This window comes from Ranitomeya imitator, chromosome 5, assembly GCF_032444005.1.
Source record: "Ranitomeya imitator isolate aRanImi1 chromosome 5, aRanImi1.pri, whole genome shotgun sequence".
NCBI classification, from domain to species: domain Eukaryota; kingdom Metazoa; phylum Chordata; class Amphibia; order Anura; family Dendrobatidae; genus Ranitomeya; species Ranitomeya imitator.
Genome location: NC_091286.1, coordinates 545,302,008 through 545,325,097, shown reverse-complemented (window position 1 = coordinate 545,325,097; position 23,090 = coordinate 545,302,008). Strand labels below are relative to the sequence as shown.

The 23,090-nt window shown below is 48.8% G+C and overlaps 2 protein-coding genes across 2 annotated transcripts in view; one reads left to right on the top strand and one right to left on the bottom strand.

Moving 5' to 3' along the window:
• Positions 1-129: 129 nt before the first annotated feature.
• Positions 130-4,929, bottom strand: LOC138638377 (clumping factor A-like). The gene is made up of 2 exons (XM_069727613.1): positions 4,629-4,929; positions 130-821 (listed from the first exon to the last, which is right to left on the bottom strand). Exons 1-2 carry the CDS (start codon positions 4,701-4,703, stop codon positions 600-602), a joined length of 297 nt encoding a protein of 98 aa, XP_069583714.1. The 5' UTR covers positions 4,704-4,929; the 3' UTR covers positions 130-599.
• A 1,940-nt stretch (positions 4,930-6,869) lies between these two features.
• The window catches only part of SNRNP40 (small nuclear ribonucleoprotein U5 subunit 40), a 72,356-nt gene continuing 56,135 nt past the window's right edge, over positions 6,870-23,090 (top strand). The window contains exons 1-2 of the mRNA XM_069727611.1: positions 6,870-7,381; positions 8,844-8,973. Coding sequence (XP_069583712.1) covers positions 7,301-7,381; positions 8,844-8,973 — 211 coding nt within the window. The 5' untranslated portion in view covers positions 6,870-7,300. The remainder of the gene's footprint in view (positions 7,382-8,843; positions 8,974-23,090) is intronic.

The window sequence follows — 23,090 nt, the reverse complement described above, 5'->3', positions numbered from 1 at the left end:
TCCATTTTCAATGTTTTGTTTTTTGAAAAGTACATTTCTTTGTTAAGTTCATTTCTGCCGTCATACTGTGCTGTGGACCCATTTTGTCTCTGTGATCGAGACCCACCAATCAAGCTATCGAGATAGACGTTCAAGAAAAAGGTTTTATTAAAAACACATTATTAACAAGACAAAAATACATAACAGTAAAGAAGCAAGGTATCACAATTCGTGATACGCCGAATCTTCATTTCTAACATTAAGGTGCCTGATGGGCGAAGCCATGTGAGACGGAATGGTCGTGTAGGTTTTAGGGGGTGGCGGGCCGAAGTGGGACATTGGAACGTATTGGTGTCTGTGGCCAACCATGAAAATATGCTGACTCTGGCCGCTCCATTGGCCGGGAACAAACCAAGCGCGTGTGCTCATCCAAAGTGCCATCAGAACCCTTATTAACAGCATCCATAATTAGACGCTCCGTATGAGTTCTTTGCCTCTCGTCCATTTTTGAAAGTTTGTCTACAATGTACTGTCCAAACCCCTGCAACGCAGGGCTGACATTGTTCGTTAACGCCTGTTTGGCCAGGGTCAAAAGTTCAAGGGAGACGTCAGAGGTGGCTTTACGCTTCCTTGAACCTTGCCTCCATTGAGTCCGGGCAGGTGCAGCCTCCACTATTTGACTCCTGTGCACTGTCCTGTGCACTGTCCTGTGCACTGTCCTGTGCACTGTCCTGTGCACTGTCCTGTGCACTGTCCTGTGCACTGTCCTGTGCACTGTCCTGTGCACTGTCCTGTGCACTGTCCTGTGCACTGTCCTGTGCACTGTCCTGTGCACTGTCCTCCTGGGGAGAATAAAAAATGAAGTTATTAAACAGAAAAAAAACACGATTTACACCACCCTAACCGCATTCAAACTATACATTCGTATACATGCGAAAATGTTGTAATACATTATTATATTAGTAATATTATTTAACATTCCCATTTATTTATTACTTTGCGCCCCTCGTGAACGTCACGCACAGATTATGCAAAATGTGCTCTGAATTGTGAGAGCACCCCCTGTGTGACATGACCGTACGACTGTCCCATACGACTTCTACATCGCAAATACGTCATGAAATTATCGCTCCAGCGCCGTGCATTGCGAAGTGTGACCGCAGTCTAACACACCCAACCCTAATCCCAAACCTAACACACCCCTAACCCTAAGGCCGGCGTCACACTAGCGAGTTTTACGGACGTACGAGTGCATTAAATACGTCCATAAAACACGCATTACACACGGCCCAATTATTCTCTATGCCCCAGCTCCTATCTGCCGTATTTTACTGATCCGTATTATACGGCTTTCTACGGCCGTAGAAAATCGCAGCATGCATGGGGGCCCGAAAAATACGGATTACACACGGACCAGCAGTGTGACTTGCGAGAAATACGCAGCGGTGTTAGCGAGAAAAGCCGGCAATTAAGTGCGGTGTACAGTAAAATCACACTGACAGCTTACAATAGAATAGGTGGAATAAATGTGTACACATAGAATAGGTAGGTATATATATGTCATTAAGACACATATGTATGTGTATATGTATGTATATATAGAGGGCGCCTCACCGCGAATGAAGGTAACTACAGGTCATTGACCTACTTTCCATTCATTCGCTGGGGTTTTACAGTCAGGAGCATAGCTAGATTATAGCAGAGCTCCTGGCTGTAAAAAAAAAATTAACCCCTACAGATGGATTTACAACGTGGGACGTTACAGATCTACGGAAGGTATGTATATTGTTGGTTTATTATTTTTTCTGTCACACATCGAGGGTCTTCAGCCAGTGGATTGAGAGAACAATAAAATATTACAACAAACGGTGTTTATTTCATTAAAATACTTTTTAATAATGTGTGTTTTTTTTTAACTCTTTCATACAATTGGATTAATAATGGATAGGTGTCATAATTGACGCCTCTCCATTATTAATCTGGCTTAATGTCACCTTACAATAGCAAGGTGGCATTAACCCTTCATTACCCCATATCCCACCTCTACACGGGAATGGAAGAGAGTGGCCAAGTGCCAGAATAGACACATCTTCCAGATGTGCCTTTTCTGGGGTGGCTGGGGGCAGATGTTTTTAGCCAGGGGTGGGGGGCAATAACCATGGACCCTCTCCAGGCTATTAATATCTGCCCTCAGTCACTGGCTTTACTACTCTGGCGGAGAAAATTGCGCAGGAGCCCACGCCAATTTTTTCCACCATTTAACCCTTTAATTTAATAGCTAGAACGGCCAAATTTTGCACATACACACTACTAACATTAGTAGTGTGGAATATGCAAAAAAAAAAGGGGGATACGACATGGTTTACTGTATGTAAACCATGTCTCATCATGTCGGGTTTAGGAAGGAGATAGCAAAAGCCGGCAATTGAATTACCGGCTTTTAAGCTATCTCGCGCTGGATGATACATTAATATATATATATACACTGCGAGAAAATCTTGCAGTACGGATGCCATACGGATTACATACGGAGGATGCCATGCGCAAAATACGCTGACACACCCTGCCTACGGAGGAGATACGGACCACTATTTTGGGGACTTTTCAGCGTATTACGGCCGTAAAATACGGACCGTATTGTCTTGCGCCGAGTGTGACGCCGGCCTAATAACAACCATAACCCTAACCACAAGCCTAACCCTAACTCCAACCCTAACTCTAGTTCCAACCCTAACCCTAAGTGGCCACGTTGCGGATCCGCAGTTTTTGAAAAATCCGCAGGCAAAACGCACTGTATTTTACTTGTGGATTTACAATGTTTTCTGTGCGCCTTTCACCTGCAAATTCCTATTGAGGAACAGGTGTAAAACGCTGCGGAATCCACACAAAGAATTGAAATGCTGCGGAACATACAACGCAGTGTTTCTGCGCGGTATTTTCCGCACCATGGGCACAGTGGATTTGGTTTTCCATAGGTTTACAAGGTACTGTAAACATGATGGAAAACTGCTACGAATCCGCACCGTGTGCACAGAGCCTAATTCTAACCCTAGTGGAAAAATAAAAATATGTTTTCTTTATTTTATCATTTTGCCTACCTATGGGGGTGATAAAGGGGGGGTTATTTACAATTTTTTTTAATTTTGATCACTGTGATAGGTTGTATCACAGTGATCAAAATGTACCTGGAATGAATTTGCTGGCCGATTCAGTGGGCGCACTTCACATGTGCCTGCTTTTTTAGAAGATGGCGGCGCCCATGGAGAAGACAGACGGACACCCGGAGGGACACCGGGACTTGGTAAGTATGGGGGGGTGGGATCGGACAGCGGGAGGGCGCGGGCGGAGAAGACTGATGGCGGCGTATCGCCGCTGTCAGACAGTGGAGGGGGCAGATCGGGGTCTCCAGCCGTGGCCGATGATATTGCAGCATCGGCCATGGCTGGATTGTAATATTTCACCAATTTTCAGTTAACCCTTTCACCTGATCTGCAGGAACACGATCCTGCCATGACGCCACATAGGCGTCACAGGTTGGATTGGCACAGGTCGAATTAACTCTCTATGTACCATTTTATTATGTTCATTACTAAACACCGGGCTTGGTATTATCTATATATCTATCTATAGATTTATCTATTATCTATGTGTGTGTAAACATTATTATTAGTCAATGGAGTATATAAAGGAAAAGGTTGAAGAAATGACATCACAATTCTTTTTTTGTTTGTTAAAGAATAGACCTTTATTTAGCTTACAAAAATGCACACAAAGCCGCATGAAAATCAGCATCAAATCTGCACAGATTTTTCTGCCAAGAGATGCAGAATCTGCACAGAAAATTCCACAGGCAGATCTGCAACGTGTGCACATACCCTAACGCACACTCCCTCCCCCCTCCCCCCACAAAATTGGTGCGAAAACAGGGTGCATCTTATAATCTGAACCTAAAATAAATAAATAAATAACTTACTGGGGAGGGGGGGGGGGGGGGGGGGGGGTTGGGAGGGGGGAATTGCGGCGGTGGAGCAGTGATGCATGCCCCCTCACACCAGCCCCCTGGATGCCCCTCTACATATCCCATGCCCCCTCAACAGCCACAAGGCCCCCTGGATGCCCCTCTACATACCCCATGCCTCCTCTACATGCCCCCTTCACACCAGCCCCCTGGATGCCCCTCTACATACCCAATGCCTCCTCACAACAGCCACAAGGCACCCTGGATGCCCCTCTACATACCCCATGCCCCCTCACACCAGCCCCCTGGATGCCCCTCTACATACCCCATGCCCTCACACCAGCCCCCTGGATGCCCCTCTGCATACCCCATGCCCTCCTCACAACCGCCACAAGGCACCCTGGATAACCCTCTACATACCCCATGCCCCCTCACACCAGCACCCTGGATGCCCCTCTACATACCCCATGGCACCTCACACCAGCCCCCTGGATGCCCCTCTACATACCCTATGCCCCCTCACACCATCCACACAGCACCCTGGATGCCCCATGCCCCCTCTACATACCCCATGCCTCCTCACAACAGCCCCCTGGATGCCCCTCTACAAGACCCATCACACCAACCCCCTTGATGCCCCTCTACATACACCATGCTTTCTCACAGCAAATTACAACCTCAGAGCACTCACACTGATTCCTGCATCCTCATTCCCTTGTACAAGGCTCCATGGTGCCGCCCGAGTCCTCTCCTCACTCAGCTCCATGGTGCGGCCCCTCAGTCCTCTCCTCACACTGCTCCACGCTGCGGCCCCTCGGTCCTCTCCTCACACGGCTTCATAGTGCAGCCCCTCGGTCCTCTCCTCACACTGCTCCATGCTGCAGCCCCTCGGTCCTCTCCTCACACGGCTCCACACTGCAGCCCCCCGGTCCTCTCCACACTGCAGCCCCTCGGTCCTCTCCTCACACGGCTCCATAGTGCAGCCCCTCGGTCCTCTCCTCACACGGCTCCACACTGCAACCCCCCGGTCTTCTCTACACTGCAGCCCCCCGGTCCTCTCCTCCCACGGCTCCACACTGCAGCCCCCCGGTTTTCTCCTCACACAGCTCCACGCTGCAGCCCCCCCGTCCTCTCCTCACACGGCTCCACGCTGCAGCCCCCCCCCCCCCCGGTCCTCTCCTCACACGGCTCCACGCTGCAGCCCCCCCCCCCCCCCGGTCCTCTCCTCACACGGCTCCACGCTGCAGCCCCCCGGTCCTCTCCACACTGCAGCCCCTCGGTGCTCTCCACACACAGGTCCACACTGCAGCCTCCCGGTCCTCTCCTCACTGCAGCCCCCCGGTCCTCTCCTCACACGGCTCCACGCTGCAGCACCCCGGGTCCTCTCCTCACACGGCTCCACGCTGCAGCCCCCCGGTCCTCTCCTCACACGGCTCCACGCTGCAGCCCCCCCCCCGGTCCTCTCCTCACACGGCAGCCCCCTGGTCCTCTCCTCACACGGCTCCACACTGCAGCCCCCCGGGTCCTCTCCTCACACGGCTCGACGCTGCAGCCCCCCGGTCCTCTCCTCACACGGCTCCACACTGCAGCTTCCCCCGGTCCTCTCCTCACACGGCTCCACGCTGCAGCCCCCTGGTCCTCTCCTCACACGGCTCCACACTGCAGCCTCCCGATCCTCTCCTCACACAGCTCCACACTGCAGCCCCCCGGTCCTCTCTTCACACGGCTCAACGCTGCAGCCCCCGGTCCTCTCCTCACACGGCTCCACGCTGCAGCCCCCCGGTCCTCTCCTCACACGGCTCCACGCTGCAGCTCCCGGTCCTCTCCTCACACGGCTCCACGCTGCAACCCCCCGGTCCTCTCCTCACACGGCTCCACGCTGCAGCCCCCCGGTCCTCTCCTCACACGGCTCCACGCTGCAGCCCCCCGGTCCTCTCCTCACACGGCTCCACGCTGCAGCACCCCGGGTCCTCTCCTCACACGGCTCCACGCTGCAGCCCCCCGGTCCTCTCCTCACACGGCTCCACGCTGCAGCCCCCCCCCGGTCCTCTCCTCACACGGCAGCCCCCTGGTCCTCTCCTCACACGGCTCCACACTGCAGCCCCCCGGGTCCTCTCCTCACACGGCTCCACGCTGCAGCCCCCCGGTCCTCTCCTCACACGGCTCCACACTGCAGCCCCCCCGGTCCTCTCCTCACACGGCAGCCCCCTGGTCCTCTCCTCACACGGCTCCACGCTGCAGCCCCCTGGTCCTCTCCTCACACGGCTCCACACTGCAGCCTCCCGATCCTCTCCTCACACAGCTCCACACTGCAGCCCCCCGGTCCTCTCTTCACACGGCTCCACGCTGCAGCCCCCGGTCCTCTCCTCACACGGCTCCACGCTGCAGCCCCCCGGTCCTCTCCTCACACGGCTCCACGCTGCAGCCCCCGGTCCTCTCCTCACACGGCTCCACGCTGCAACCCCCCGGTCCTCTCCTCACGGCTCCACGCTGCAGCCCCCCGGTCCTCTCCTCACACGGCTCCACGCTGCAGCCCCCCGGTCCTCTCCTCACACGGCTACACGCTGCAGCCCCCCGGTCCTCTCCTCACACGGCTACACGCTGCAGCCCCCCGGTCCTCTCCTCACACGGCTACACGCTGCAGCCCCCCGGTCCTCTCCTCACACGGCTACACGCTGCAGCCCCCCGGTCCTCTCCACACTGCAGCCCCCCGGTTTTCTCCACGCTGCAGCCCCCAGGTCCTCTCCTCACACGGCTCCACGCTGCAGCCCCCCGGTCCTCTCCTCACACGGCTCCACGCTGCAGCCCCCCGGTCCTCTCCTCACACTGCTCCACGCTGCAGTCCCTCGGCTCCATGGTTCAGCCTCTCATTTCCCGCGTCTCTTCTCCAGCAGCAGCTTCCTTCCTTGCTATCGGCGCGTCAATAAAGGAGGCCCCGCCCCTTCCGGTGACATCATGATTTCAAGGAATCACTCCTCCCCCTCAAGAAATCAACTCCAATCTAGACGCTACCCTCTCCTCACACTGCTCCATGCTGCGGCCCCTCAGTCCTCTCCTCACACTGCTCCATGCTGCGGCCCCTCAGTCCTCTCCTCACACTCCTCCATGCTGCGGCCCCTCAGTCCTCTCCTCACACTGCTCCATGCTGCGGCCCCTCAGTCCTCTCCTCACACTGCTCTATGGTGCACTGTGCAGCATCTCATTTCCCTCTTCCCCAGCAGCGGCCTCTCAAAAAGCAGCTTGAGCTTCCTGCTATCGGCTCGTCAGTAGACTAAAGGAGGCCCCGCCCTTTCCGGTGACATCATAAATTCAAGGGATCACTCCCCCTCAAGATATCAACTCCAATCTAGACGCTTCTCAAACATGATCGAACTGAACAAACGGAAAGGCCTGGAGCTGGTCTCGGTGCCGGCGAAAAAGCCGAGAAATGAGGTGGTGGCGACGGTGAGTGCGGCGGGAGAGCAGAGTGTGTGAGAGAGAGAGTGAGTGAGCAAGCAGTGTGTGTGTGAGAGAGAGAGTGAGCAAGCAAGCAGAGTGTGTGTGTGTGAGAGAGAGAGAGTGAGCAAGCAGAGTGTGTGTGCGAGCAGAGTGTGTGTGTGCGAGAAAGCAGAGTGTTTGTGTGTGCGCGCGTGCAGGCGAACAGTGTGTGTGTGTGTGTGTGTGTGTGTGTGAGCAGAGTGTGCACGGGCGAGTAGAGCGTGATATTGTCTCCTCTTTGCCTCTCGGCTGAGTGCTAATACTCCCGGGGAGTCAGGAGAGACCTGTCAGCATGATGTTGCTTCAGCAGATGTATATTGCATGTGTCTGGGCAGCTTTAGAGCGTCACTAGTAGTTGAGTGAATTTGTTTGGGTTCCCTCTTAGGCTACTTTCACCCTGGCGTTTTTTGCAATACGTCGCAATGCGTCGTTTATCGGAAAAAACGCATCCTGCAAAGTTGTTTGCAGGATGCGTTTTTGCCCTATAGATTAACATTAGCGCCGCATTGCCACACGTCGCAACCGTCGTGCGACGGGTGCGCCGTGTTGTGGCGGACCGCCGGGAGCAAAAAACGCTACATGTAACGTTTTTTGCTGCCGACTGACTGCTTTTTCCGACCGCGCATGCGTGGCCGGAACTCCTCCCCGCACCTCACAATGGGGCAGCGGATGCGCTGAAAATCTGCATCCGCTGCACCCGTTGTGCGGCGCAAACAATGCTAGTGTCGGTAACCTCGGCCCGACGCACTGCTACGGGCCAAGCCCGACGCTAGTGTGAAAGTAGCCTTATACGGAGAGCTATAGCGCATCGGATACATGGAGCGCACCGGCTGATCAGCTGCATGTGTCGCGGCTGCGTGACCGTCACGACACCTGCATGGAGAGCCCAACAAACACACTCTCCATGCATGTGACACCGCCGCGACACATGCAGCTGCGGAGCCGAACAGCTGATCAGCCGGAGCGATCCAGGAAGCCGGGTTCCCTCTGCAGCTTATTCGGTAAGCGCTATAGCTTCCGATTAAGGGGAACACGAACAAATTCACTAATTCTAGTCACTAGGTCCGTTCAGTTATCAACTGTTGATATACTCAAGAAGGTTTGCTGACAGATCATGAAATCAGAAATGTTGAACAGTTGTAACACAATTGTTTTTGGAAGTTACAGTAAATTTTTTTTTTTATGCCATGAATACACTTTATTTACATTAACATAAGCAATCCATGATATACTATAATTGATCATCTTATCATAGGATATCAAGTAACGCAAAGTAAAAGACAGCATTACCATAGATGGCAGCCATTACTGTAGAATTTAAGCTGTCGGAAACGAATGTTCATTGCTGCTCATTCATTTATTTGGTAATTTAAAAGGATCTGATACAAGGACTGCGGAGTCACATTACACTACTTTTGCGGTCTTGTAGGGTCCACCGAGATCATCCAGTCTCCTGGCTCCTATTATGCTTTTATCGGGACATGAAGGGGAAGTTTACTGCTGCAAATTTCATCCCAATGGACTGACTTTAGCATCAGCAGGATTTGACAGACTAATTCGTAAGTATTTTATACCTGTGTTATATGGCAAAGATGAACCTCAACATTTGTTATATATTTCCCAGATTGCCGTTTATAAAAAATGTAAAAAAAAATATACATGAGGCTTTAAGTATGAGAGTCTCTTAATGTTTCTAATATGCAAATTGCCTCTTCTGACAGGAAGAGCACTTGAACTCTATAGCGCCACCTGTTGGAAGCAGCAATCCTATAAGTCACTATCGACCCTTTAGGCCGGCGTCACACCTAACATATAAAAATACGGTCCGTTTTGTACGGCCGAGATAAGCAGAAATGCTCCCAAACAGTGATCCCTATGTCATCCGTGTGCAGTGCGAGGATGCGGTTGGTTTTTTTTTTGTTTGTTTGTTTTCTCCACAAAATATCCGTATGGCGAGATTTCTCCAGTCACCTTGGAGGATGTCTCCCCGCCGTAATGGGGGACAGGAATCACAAAGAGGTTAAATAACCCTCCCCTTCCTGCTATCTCCAGTGTTTTTCCTGTCCCCCAGTGGGGCATGAAGAGGTTCGTCTCAGGTGCTGCCGTAGCCAGCGAGTGGAGCCCTTAGAAAAAGCCTACCATGCTGGGCAGCCGAAGTCGGGTGGTTCTCTCCGCCTCCACGTGGCTGCTCCCGTCTCCATGGTCCGTGCGACTCGGGACCCCCTCCCGTGCCTCTCCCGGAGGTAAAGCGGGGCGGTTATGTGCTGCCTGGGTCCTCCCGAACCTCCCCGGCGTCCTCCTCCCGGCGTGCCGGAAGTGATGTCATCGGCTCACTTCCGGTTGGTGTCCTGGGGCTCCACGCTGGAACGCACGCGCCACCTCTTGTGGTCCAGGAGCTCCGGTGCCTGGATCGCTACTAGGGTCGTTCCAGGGATCCTCACTACAGACCAAGGCGAGGAGGAGCACACAATTGACGCTGGACCTCGATATCTTCATATCATGGTTAGGAGCCTCCAGGTAAGGCGCAGTGTCTCTGTGTGACTGCTGACAGTTTGACCATGGACGGCGATAAACCTACAGCTGCTGCAGAACCCAGCGTTCACCCTCCTACCGTGAGTTGCTGGGCTGGTCCTTCACTGTCCAGGCATTGATAGTTATGGGTCATTTAGTATACCTTCTCTCTCTTTTTAGGGAGAAAAGGTCTCCAAAGAGCAAATCCAGCTGCTAGTGTGCTGTTTGTGGTTCCAGGCTTCCTTCTGCTTACAAGAAGACCCTATGCCAACCTTGCACGGATGACCTATTACGTGCTGAACAGCCCTTCCTCCTGGACAGCATTAAAACACTTGATTAAGCGTGTTCAAGGCGTATATTATGCCTATCGTATTGTATGCCATGAACATGGTTCCGATTCAGATACCCCTGACCTTTTTCGGATCATTAAAATCACTAATAGGAAAATTTATCTGGAAATCAAAACTGGCTAGGTTGCCATATAGGCTTCTTTCTTACCCTGTCTCCTCTGGGGGATTGGGGGTCCCAGATCCCCTTTTATACTATAAAGCTATACATCTCAGCAGATGGTTAAAAGTGGTGTCTTGTGCTGAGGGAGGGGAGGGAGATAGTATTGACCTGGCTCTATTGGGCTCGAGGGGTTTACCTTATCTCTGGACTAAAGCTAAACCACCAATTACTCTTATGGCACCGTTACACTAAACGACTTACCAGCGATACGACCTGGCCGTGATCGTTGGTAAGTCGTTGTGTGTGGTCGCTGGGGAGCTGTCACACAGACAGCTCTCTCCAGCGACTAATGGTCAGGGGAACGACTTCGGCATCGTTGAAACTGTCTTCAACGATGCCGAAGTCCCCGGGTAACCAGGGTAAACATCGGGTTACTAAGTGCAGGGCCGCGCTTAGTAACCCAATATTTATCCTGGTTACCATTGTAAAAGTAAAAAAAAATAAACACTACATACTCACATTCCGATGTCTGTCACGTCCCCCGCCGTCAGACATCGGAATGTGAGTATGTACTGTGTCCAGTTTTGGGCACCGGTGCTCAGGAAGGATATAATGGAACTAGAGAGAGTACAAAGGAGGGCAACAAAATTAATAAAGGGGATGGGAGAACTACAATACCCAGATAGATTAGCGAAATTAGGATTATTTAGTCTAGAAAAAAGACGACTGAGGGGCGATCTAATAACCATGTATAAGTATATAAGGGGACAATACAAATATCTCGCTGAGGATCTGTTTATACCAAGGAAGGTGACGGGCACAAGGGGGCATTCTTTGCGTCTGGAGGAGAGAAGGTTTTTCCACCAACATAGAAGAGGATTCTTTACTGTTAGGGCAGTGAGAATCTGGAATTGCTTGCCTGAGGAGGTGGTGATGGCGAACTCAGTCGAGGGGTTCAAGAGAGGCCTGGATGTCTTCCTGGAGCAGAACAATATTGTATCATACAATTAGGTTCTGTAGAAGGACGTAGATCTGGGGATTTATTATGATGGAATATAGGATGAACTGGATGGACAAATGTCTTTTTTCGGCCTTACTAACTGTTACTGTTTTTTTTTACTTTTACAATTGTAACCAGGATAAATATCGGGTTACTAAGCGCGGCCCTGCACTTAGTAACCCGATATTTACCCTGGTTACAAGTGAACACATCGCTGGATCGGCGTCACACACGCCGATCCAGCGATGACAGCGGGTGATCAGCGACCAAAAAAAGGTCCTGATCATTCCCCAACGATCTCCCAGCAGGGGCCTGATCGTTGGTCGCTGTCACACATAACGAGATCGTTAGCGGGATCGTTGCTACGTTACAAAAAGCGTGACGTTGCAACGATATCGTTAATGAAATCGTTATGTGTGAAGGTACCGTTAGGCTAGACGAGATAACTTCAACTACATTGCATATTAAAAGATTGGTGATAGGGGAACTCCCGGTGGACACTTTTCCCTCGGCGTTAACACCGATCGGCTCAATACCCTATCTAATAGATTTAGATTTTCAGGATCCATATAGTTTATGGTCTACCCTATGCAGAGAAACGCTGAGTAGCTTTTATGGTAATAAAATATTACAAAGAGGGGTTTGGCCATCAAGTGCAATAGCTCAACCAACAAATTTTCTTCAAAGCCATCACATTCGACGTACACTATTACAATTTAGACAAAAATTCCTGACTAAATCCAATTGGTCCTGGCTGGATATTATGACCAAACTTCCACCCCCGCAACTAAAAATTTAATCCCGCATTTATTCACCTCTTATTTCTCCGAACACACACTTTAAACCCTCGTTTATTTACTCCTGGGAAATGAAACTTAACACTACGTTCACAGAGGACCAAATATCTAGAATGCTGTCCAAGGCTCGGGGCTTTTCCAGGTGTATACTCCTACAGGAAAATTCCTATAAAATATTAACCACGTGGCACTTGACTCCAGCAATGCTCTTTCAAATGGGTCTTGCCGATAATGATGCTTGCTGGAGATGCCTCAACCCTGGAGGCCACCACTCACATATATTCTGGGACTGCCCTAAATTAAGACATTTTTGGGATGGCGTTGAGTTAGTTCTCAAAAAACTACAACTAATAAAGGCAAATCTTAGGGCTACGGAAGCGCTCCTTTCGTGTCCGTCAAAAGATTTCTTACCAAAAAAGCATGGTCTTCTCCCACTGATAGCTGCGAAACAGCTAATAGTTACACACTGGAAAGATGTAGCCCCCCTACAATGGAGGAATGGCACGTTAAGATAAATCAAATCTCTCGTCTGGAGGAGCTGTTCTTATGTGTCGACCTGGGCCCCGTGGTCTAAATACTCACAAGACAATACTCCTTGAGAGAAATTCAGTGTCATTTGAAGTCTTCCTTTACCTGAAAGCCTTTATACTAGTGTACCTGGCACCACTGCCCCAACTTGAAAGTCCACCCACGCTATTTTCTAAGTACACCCACTGAATATTCGTGCCCATGCCATCTGTTACAGTTTGTTGATACTGTTCATTATTATGTATTCCCTCCTCTTTCCTCCCCTTCCATCCTAAACCAAACCCTAACCAATACTTTGCCAAATGTATCTGTGAAATGGTGTTGTGTTTAATTGTGTTTTAAATTGAAAATAAAGAATTAAAAAAAAAAAAAACGCTGATTAAGCAAGAGGTGCAAACCTCCATGGCAGCCCTTTCCCAGCCCCCGGTATCGCATGCTCCTCCCCCTAAAAAGAGGAAAATGGCACCGGTTGAAACTGGCTCGGGCAAAATTCAAACCTCAGGGTCAGAGGATATTTGGGAGAATGATGGCTCCACATCCACCCCTAAAGCTGATAGTAAAAAATACTATTTCCCTTCTGAGGATATGGAAGAGCTTGTTTCCATAATAAGAAACACCATGGGGGTTAGGAAGTGAGGAAGTGGAGGGAAAAGCACTCAGTTCAGGATGAGATGTATAGGGGGTTGAACCCCAAAAGTAAAAAAGGGGTTTCCTATTCATGAAAATGTCCAAAATCTTATTTTTCAGGAGTGGGCTTTCCCAGAAAAAGACCTTATAGTGTCCCTTCAGAATTAAAGAATTGATTTCCCCTTGAAGTGACAATTCTATTTGGGAAGTCCCTAGGGTGGACGTCCAGGTCTCTAAAGTAACCAAAAAGATGTCTCTCCCATTTGAGGATTCTTCCCAATTAAAAGATCTTATGATTCGAAAGATAGAAAGTCACCTAAAAAAAGTCCTGGGAATCCTCTACAAATTTGCTCAAAAGAAATATAGCGTCCACTTGCGTCGCCAGAGCCCTATTTCTCTGGCTTCGCAAGTTGGTGGAACACATCTCCCAGGGGACCTCCAGAGAGGAGATCCTGGACTCCCTACCCCTTCTCCAAAAGGCGACGGGGTTCTTAGCCGATGCCTCAGGAGAATCTGTTCGAGTGGCAGCAAGGTCTTTAGTCCTCTCTAATTCAGTTGGAAGAGCCCTTTGGCTGAAATCTTGGGGGGTGACATCACCTCTAAGGCTAGGTTCACACTTCGTTATGTGAACCCGTTAAATGGACTACGTTACAACGCGGCATAACGCGGTGTAACGTAGTCCGTTAACGCCGCCATTGCTTGTAATGGCGAACGCATCGCTAGCGCACGCCTACATTGGACGTGCGCTAGCGATGTGCCGTCATTTGAGTGACGGACCTCGAACGCTGCTTGCAGCGTTCGCGGTCCGTTCCTCGCTATCGCAGATCGGGCAGCTGCGCTAGCGGTGTCGGCAAACGCGATCCCTTTTGGGACATTGAGTTAGCGCAGTCCGTAGCGCTATGCACTAAACGGACTGCCCTAACGCAATGTGAACCTAGCCTAAGACCAAACTTTTTGCCATCCCCTTTCAGGGACACCACTTATTAGGGCCAGTCTTGGATGATATCCTTGAAAAAGCTTTGGATAGGAAAAAAATCGCTTCCTGAACAGAAAATTGCTAGGAAGCGTTTTCTTCATCCCCCTCGTGAACAGTCCTCCCAGAAGGAGTTCAGAGGAAAAGGTAAATTGGAACGGTGGAGCTACCCGAAGGGGGGGTTGTAGTCTGAATATAAAAATGGCTATTTTGAGTCCATATTGAAATATACAGAATGCATTTAGACCATGACAGAGCAGCATTTCTCATCATACATTTACAGACAGACAATGCTCAGTGACACAATCTTGACAACTGTTTATTTATTGTCTGAAGACCTTTCAGTTCACAAACAGTTTTAACCCCTTAGCGACCGCCGATACGCCTTTTAACGGCGGCCGCTAAGGGTACTTAAACCACAGCGCCGTTAATTAACGGCGCTGTGGAAAAAATAAATAGCGCCCCCCAGAGTCGGATTTTCTCCGGGGTCTCGGCTGCCGGGGGTAGCCGAGACCCCAGAAAACATGATTCGGGGGGTTTTTAGCCCACCCCGCATTTGCGATCGCCGGTAATTAACCGTTTACCGGTGATCGCAAAAAAAAAAAAAAAACGCGATCTCTTTTTAATTTCTTTATCCTCCGATGTGATCGCACATCGGAGGATAGAGAAAGGGGTCCTAGGTAGCCCCCCAATACTTGCCTATCTCCCCCGATGCTCCTCGTGGCTCCCGGTGGGCGCCGCCATCTTGAAAATGGCGGGCGCATGCGCAGTGCGCCCGCCGGCCCCGTGAGAATCTTTGGGGTCTCGGCTGCCGGGGGTAGCCGAGACCCCAAAGAGCATGATTGGGGGTCGGTTTTAGCGACCCCTGTTTTGCGATCGTCGGTAATTAACTGTTTACCGGCGACCGCAAAAAAAAAAAAGCTAAGTGTAATTCTTTGTCCTCTGATGTGATCGCACATCAGAGGACAGAGAAATAGGGGGATTCGGGGACCCGGCCATACTCACCTGTGTCCCTGGATCCTCCTGCTGCTCCTCCTGGCCGCCGGCATCTTCTGGGCAAAAGAAAATGGCGGGCGCATGTGCAGTGCGCCCGCCATCTGTCTCCATCTGCCGGCCGGCAGGAGAAGAGCAGTTGGGGCTAAAATTAGGGGCAGGGTTAGGGGTAGGGCTAGGGTTAGGGCTAAATTTAGAGTTAGGGTTGGCGCTAAATTTAGGGTTAGGCTTCTTTCACACTTACGTCGGTACGGGGCCGTCGCAATGCATCGGCCCGACATACCGACGCACGTTGTGAAAATTGTGCACAACGTGGGCAGCGGATGTAGTTTTTCAATGCATCCGCTGCCCAATCTATGTCCTGGGGAGGAGGGGGCGGAGTTACGGCCACGCATGCGCGGTCAGAAATGGCGGATGCGACGTACAAAAAAACTTTACATTGAACTTTTTTTGTGCTGACGGTCCGCCAAAACACTGATCCAGTGCACTACGGACGCGACGTGTGGCCATCCGTCACGATCCGTCGGCAATACAAGTCTATGGGCAAAAAAACGCATCCTGCGGGCACATTTGCAGGATCCGTTTCTTGTCCAAAATGACGGATTGCGACGGATGCCAAACGACGCAAGTGTGAAAGTAGCCTTAGGGTTAGGGTTGAGGCTAAAGTTATGGTTCGAGTTGGGGTTAGGGTTTGGATTAGGGTTGGTATTAGGGTTAGGGTTGGCATTAGGGTTACGCTTGGGATTAGGGTTAGGTTTGGAATTAGGGTTAAGGTTAGGGTTGTGATTAGGGTTAGGGTTGTGATTAGGGGTGTATTGGGATTAGGGTTAGGTTTGAGGTTAGGGTTGAGATTAGGATTAGGGGTGTGTTGGATTTAGGGTTTTGATTAGGGTTATGGTTAGGGTTGACATTAGGGTTGTTTTGGGGTAAGGGTTGGGATTATCGTTAGGGTTAGTGATTAGGATTATGGATCGGGTTGGGATTAGGGTTAGGGGTGTGTTGGAGTTGGGTTGGAGCTAGAATTGGGGGGTTTCCACTGTTTAGGTACATCAGGGGGTCTCCAAACACGACAGCCAATTTTGCGCTCAAAAAGTCAAATGGTGCTCCCTCCCTTCTGAGCTCTGCCGTGCGCCCAAACAGTGGGTTACCCCCACATATTTGGCATCAGCATACTCGGGATAATTTGGACAACAACTTCTGGGGTCCAATTTCTCTTGTTACCCTTGTGAAAATAAAAACTTGGGGGCTAAAAAATCTTTTTTGTGGAAAAAAAATAATTTTTTTTTTTATTTTCACGACTCTGCATTATAAACTTCTGTGAAGCACTTGGGGTTTCAAAGTGCTCACCACACATCTAGATAAGTTCCTTAAGGGGTCTAGTTTCCAAAATGGTGTCACTTGTGGGGGGTTTCCACTGTTTAGGCACATCAGGGGCTCTCTAAACGTGACATGGTGTCCGATCTCAATTCCAGCCAATTCTGCATTGAAAAAGTCAAATGGCGCTCCTTCACTTCTAAGTTCTGCGGTGCGCCCAAAAAGTGGTTTACCCCCACATATGGGGTATTGGCGTATTCAGGAGAAATTGCATAACAAAATATATGGTTACATTTCTGTTTTTACACTTGTGAAAATAAAAAAAATGGTTCTGAATTAAGATGTTTGCAAAAAAAAGTTAAATGTTCATTTTTTCCTTCCACATTGTTTCAGTTCCTGTGAAGCACGTAAAGGGTTAATAAACTTCTTGAATGTGGTTTTGAGAACCTTGAGGGGTGTAGTTTTTAGAATGGTGTCACACTTCATTATTTTCTATCATACAGACCCCTCAAAATGACTTCAAATGTGATGTGGTCCCTAAAAAAAAAAATGGTGTTGTAAAAATGAGAAATTGCTGGTCAACTTTTAACCCTTATAACTCCCTAACAAAAAAAAATTTTGTTTCCAAAATTGTGCTGATGTAAAGTAGACATGTGGGAAATGTTATTTATTAACTATTTTTCGTGACATATCTCTCTGATTTAACCCCTTCCCGACCTTTGACGCATACACTGCGTCATGAAAGTCGGTGCCATTCCGACCCATGACGCAGCATATGCGTCATGGAAAGATCGCGTCCCTGCCCGCCGGGTGAAAGGGTTAACTCCCATTTCACCCGATCTGCAGGGACAGGGGGAGTGGTAGTTTAGCCCAGGGGGGGTGGCTTCACCCCCTCGTGGCTACGATCGCTCTGATTGGCTGTTGAAAGTGAAACTGCCAATCAGAGCGATTTGTAATATTTCACCTAAAAAAATGGTGAAATATTACAATCCAGCCATGGCCGATGCTGCAATATCATCGGCCATGGCTGGAAATACTAATGTGCCCCCACCCCACCCCTCCGATCGCCCCCCGATCTGTGGTCCGCTCCCCTCGGTCCTGTGCTCCGCTCCCCCGTCCTCCTGCCCGCTCCCCCGTGCTCCAATCACACACCCCCGCACTCCGATCCCCCCCCCCCGCACAGCGATTTTCTCCCCCCCCCCCCCCCTGTGCTCCGATCCACCCGCCCGCACAGCGATTCCCCCACTCCGTGCTCCAATCCACCCCCCCGTGTTCCGATCCACCCCCCCCCCCCCCCCGTGCCCTGATCTCCCCCCCCCTTATACTTACCTGGCCTCCCGGGGACCGTCCGTCTTCTTTCCTGGGCGCCGCCATCTTCCAAAATGGCGGGCGCATGTGCAGTGCGCCCGCCGAATCTGCCGGCCGGCAGATTCGTTCCAGAGTGAATTTTGATCACTGAGATAGGTTATATCTCAGTGATCAAAATAAAAAAAAAAGTAAATGCCCCCCCCCCCCCCTTTGTCACCCCCATAGGTAGGGACAATAAAAAAAATAATTTTTTTTTTCCACTAAGGTTGGGGTAAGAATTAGGGGTAGGGTTAGGGTTAGGGGTAGGGTTAGGAATGTGCACACATATTCTGGTCCTCTGTGGATTTTTCCGCTGCGGATTTGATAAATCCGCAGTGATAAACCGCTGTGGATTTACCATGTTTTTTCTGCGCATTTCAATGCGGTTTTACAACAGCGATTTTCTATTTGAGCAGTTGTAAAACCGCTGCGGAATCCGCAGAAAGAAGTGACATGCTGCGGAATGTAAACCGCTGCGTTTCCGTGCAGTTTTTCTGCAGCATGTGTACAGCGATTTTTGTTTTCCATAGGTTTGCATTGAACTGTAAACTCATGGGAAACTGCTGCGGATCCGCAGCGTTTTCCGCAGCGTGTGCACATACCTTTAGAATTAGGCTATGTGCACACGGTGCGGATTTGGCAGTGCCTTTTACCCGCGGATTTTTCAAAAATGGTGCTGAAAAATCTCATACGAATCCGCAACGTTGGCACATAGCCTTAGGGCTAGGGTTGGGTTGGAATTAGGGTTGTGGTTAGGGTTAGGGGTGTGTTGGGGTTACGGGTGTGTTGGGGTTAGGGTTGTGATTAGGGTTACGGCTACAGTTGGGATAAGGGTTAGGGGTGTGTTGGAGTTAGAATTGAGGGGTTTCCACTGTTTAGGCACATCAGGGGGTCTCCAAACGCAACATGGCGCCACCATTGATTCCAGCCAATCTTGTATTCAAAAAGTCAAATGGTGCTCCCTCACTTCCGAGCCCCGACGTGCACCCAAACAGTGGTTTACCCCCACATATGGGGTACCAGCATACTCAGGACAAACTGCGCAACAATTACTGGGGTCCAATTTCTCCTGTTACCCTTGTGAAAATAAAGAAATGCTTGCTAAAACATCATTTTTGAGGAAAGAAAAATGATTTTTTATTTTCACGGCTCTGCGTTGTAAACGTCTGTGAAGCACTTGGGGGTTCAAAGTGCTCACCACATATCTAGATAAGTTCCATGGGGGGTCTAGTTTCTAAAATGGGGTCACTTGTGGGGGGTTTCTACTGTTTAGGCACACCAGGGGCTCTGCAAACGCAATGTGACGCCCGCAGACCATTCCATCAAAGTCTGCATTTCAAAAGTCACTACTTCCCTTCTGAGCCCCGACGTGTGACCAAACAGTGGTTTACCCCCACACATGGGGTATCAGCGTACTCAGGAGAAACTGGACAACAACTTTTGGGGTCCAATTTCTCCTGTAACCCTTGGGAAAATAAAAAATTCTGGGCTAAATAATTATTTTTGAGGAAAGAAAACGTATTTATTATTTTCACGGCTCTGCATTATAAACTTCTATGAAGCACTTGGGGGTTCAAAGTGCTCACCACATATCTAGATAAGTTCCTTTCGGGGTCTAGTTTCCAAAATGGGGTCACTTGTGGGGGGTTTCTACTGTTTAGGCACATCAGGGGCTCTGCAAACGCAACGTGACGCCCGCAGAGCATTCCATCAAAGTCTGCATTTCAAAACGTCACTACTTCACTTCCGAGCCCCGGCATGTGCCCAAACAGTAGTTTACCCCCACATATGGGGTATCACCGTACTCAGGAGAAACTGGACAACAAATATTGGGGTCAAATTTCTCCTGTTACCCTTTGTAAAATAAAAAATTGCAGGCTAAAAGATCATTTTTGAGAAAATAATTTTTTTTTTTTATTTTCATGGCTCTGCGTTATAAACTTCTGTGAAGCACTTGGGGGTTCAAAGTCCTCACCACACATCTAGATTAGTTTCTTTGGGGGTCTAGTTTCCAAAATGGGGTCATTTCTGGGGGATCTCCAATGTTTAGGCACACAGGGGCTCTCCAAACGTGACATGGTGTCCGCTAATGATTGGAGCTAATTTTCCATTTAAAAAGCCAAATGGCGTGCCATCCCTTCCGAGCCCTGCCGTGCGCCCAAACAGTGGTTTACCCCCACATATGGGGTATCAGCGTACTCAGGACAAACTGGACAACAATATTTGGGGTCCAATTTCTCCTATTATCCTTGGCAAAATAGGAAATTCCAGGCTAAAAAATAATTTTTGAGGAAAGAAAAATTATTTTTTATTTTCATGGCTCTGCGTTATAAACTTCTGTGAAGCACCTGGGGGTTTAAAGTGCTCAATATGCATCTAGATAAGTTCCTTGGGGGGTCTAGTTTCCAAAATGGGGTCACTTGTGGGGGAGCTCCAATGCATAGGCACACAGGGGCTCTCCAAACGCGACATGGTGTCCGCTAACGATGGAAATAATTTTTCATTCAAAAAGTCAAATGGCGCTCCTTCCCTTCCGAGCCTTACCATGTGCCCAAACAGTGGTTTACCCCCACATATGAGGTATCGGCGTACTCAGGAGAAATTGCCCAACACATTTTAGGATCCATTTTATCCTGTTGCCCATGTGAAAATGAAAAAATTGAGGCTAATAGAATTTTTTTGTGAAAAAAAAAGTACTTTTTCATTTTTACGGATCAATTTGTGAAGCACCTGGGGGTTCAAAGTGCTTACTATGCATCTAGATAAGTTCCTTGGGGCGTCTAGTTTCCAAAATGGGGTCACTTGTGGGGGAGCTCCAATTTTTAGGCACACTGGGGCTCTCCAAACGTGACATGGTGTCCGCTAAAGAGTGCAGCCAATTTTTGATTCAAAAAGTCAAATGGCGCTCCTTCCCTTCCAAGCCCTGCCGTGCGCCCAAACAGTGGTTTACCCCCACATATGAGGTATCAGCGTACTCAGGACAAATTGGACAACAACTTTCGTGGTTCAGTTTCTCTTACCATTGGGAAAATAAAAAAATTGTTGCTAAAAGATAATTTTTGTGACTAAAAAGTTAAATGTTCATTTTTTCCTTCCATGTTGCTTCTGCTGCTGTGAAGCACCTGAAGGGTTAATAAACTTCTTGAATGTGGTTTTGAGTACCTTGAGGGGTGCAGTTTTTAGAATGGTGTCACTTTTGGGTATTTTCAGCCATATAGACCCCTCAAACTGACTTCAAATGTGAGGTGGTCCCTAAAAAAAATGGTTTTGTAAATTTTGTTGTAAAAATGAGAAATCGCTGGTCAAATTTTAACCCTTATAACTTCCTAACAAAAAAAAATTTTGTTTCCAAAATTGTGCTGATGTAAAGTATACATGTGGGAAATGTTATTTATTAACTATTTTGTGTCACATATTGCTCTGGTTTAACAGAATAAAAATTCAAAATGTGAAAATTGCGAAATTTTCAAAATTTTCGCCAAATTTCCGTTTTTATCACAAATAAACGCAGAATTTATTGACCTAAATTTACCACTAACATGAAGCCCAATATGTCATGAAAAAACAATCTCAGAACCGCTAGGATCCGTTGAAGCGTTCCTGAGTTATTACCTCATAAAGGGACACTGGTCAGAATTGCAAAAAACGGCAAGGTCTTTAAGGTCAAAATAGGCTGGGTCATGAAGGGGTTAAGGGCATAAAAATACAAAGTTTGAAAATAGCAAAATTTTAAAAATTTTCGCCATATTTCCGTTTTTTTCATAAATAATCGCAAGTAATATCGAAGAAATGTTACCACTAACATGAAGTACGATATGTCATGAAAAAACAATCTCAGAATCAGCGGGATCCATTGAAGCGTTCCAGAGTTATAACCTCATAAAGTGACAGTGGTCAGAATTGCAAAAATTGGCCCGGTCATTAAGTACCAAATTGGCTCTGTCACTAAGGGGTTAAGTTTCTGTTTGTTTATTGTAAAACATTAAGGCAGTGGTCCCCAACTCCAGGCCTTGAGGGCCGCCAACAGTGCAGGTTTTCAGGATTTCCTTAGTATTGCATAAAGCAAATAACCCTTAATTTTCTACGATGATATAGATAAAACATCAAGTTTATTATGTTCAATTAAAACCATGACACAACTACAACCAGATATACACAAAAATAACACACAACCGTGCGCTCTAGATTGCCCTGTTTTTAGCACCTATATACAAATCCTGCCTATCAGCGGAGGTTGGCACCCTACACATTCAAACGAGATTGGCGCCCCCGCTCACCGTTGGCTGACCCTGTGACTCCTACTATATCCCCTGTTAAAAGGTGTCACAGATGCCTTGTCATATATTCCACCGGAAAAAAAGATAGGAAGGTTAACAGTGCTCGTGTTAAAAACCTCAACTCACTACCTCTGACTCCTACTGCTGTGCACCTGCCTGTCTGTGGAGGTTGGCACCCTACTTGTCAGCGGATATTTCCTGTCCTGATCTGGCGGTACATCACTTCAATGACACTCTTAGAAGCACCCTAGACCAAGTAGCTCCCCTCACCCTCAGAACCTCCAAACACAGAGTGAAACAGCCCTGGCTCACATCGCAAACCCGATTTCTCCAGCGATGCTCTAGGAGTGCTGAATGCTTATGGAGGAAAACTTGCACACCAGAAGACTTCATACACTTCAAATTTATGTTAAGGACCTTTAATTCTGCCCTTCACCTCGCCAAACAGACCTACTACACCACCCTGATCTCCTCACTAGCCAACAACCCCAAGAAACTTTTTAACACCTTTCACTCCCTCCTCAGGCCAAAAGCACAAGACCATATCACAGACATTTGTGCTGATGACCTGGCCTCCCACTTTATAGAGAAAATAGACAATATTCGTCAGGAAATCCGCTCCCAGACACCAAGTGCAATGACTCCCTTTCCTCCCTGCATCTCCCCTGGCTCACTCTCCACATTCGATCCCATCACAGAAGAAGAAGTCTCCAGGCTCCTCTCCTCTTCTCGCCCGACTACATGCACCACCGACCCCATTCCCTCACACCTCCTCCAGTCTCTCTCTCCAGCCGTCACAACTCGCCTAACTACAATTTTTAATCTCTCCCTTTCCTCTGGTATTTTTCCCTCCTCCTTC

What these genes read in the sequence shown, in the direction of transcription:
- LOC138638377 (XM_069727613.1), bottom strand. Translation starts at nt 4,703, where the DNA reads ATGGAGCTGAGTGAGGAGAGGACTCGGGCGGCACCATGGAGCCTTGTA. An exon ending in ATGAGGATGCAGGAATCAGT is followed by an intron (nt 822 to 4,628) that starts GTGAGTGCTCTG and finishes TATTCTCCCCAG; the next exon opens with GAGGACAGTGCACAGGACAG.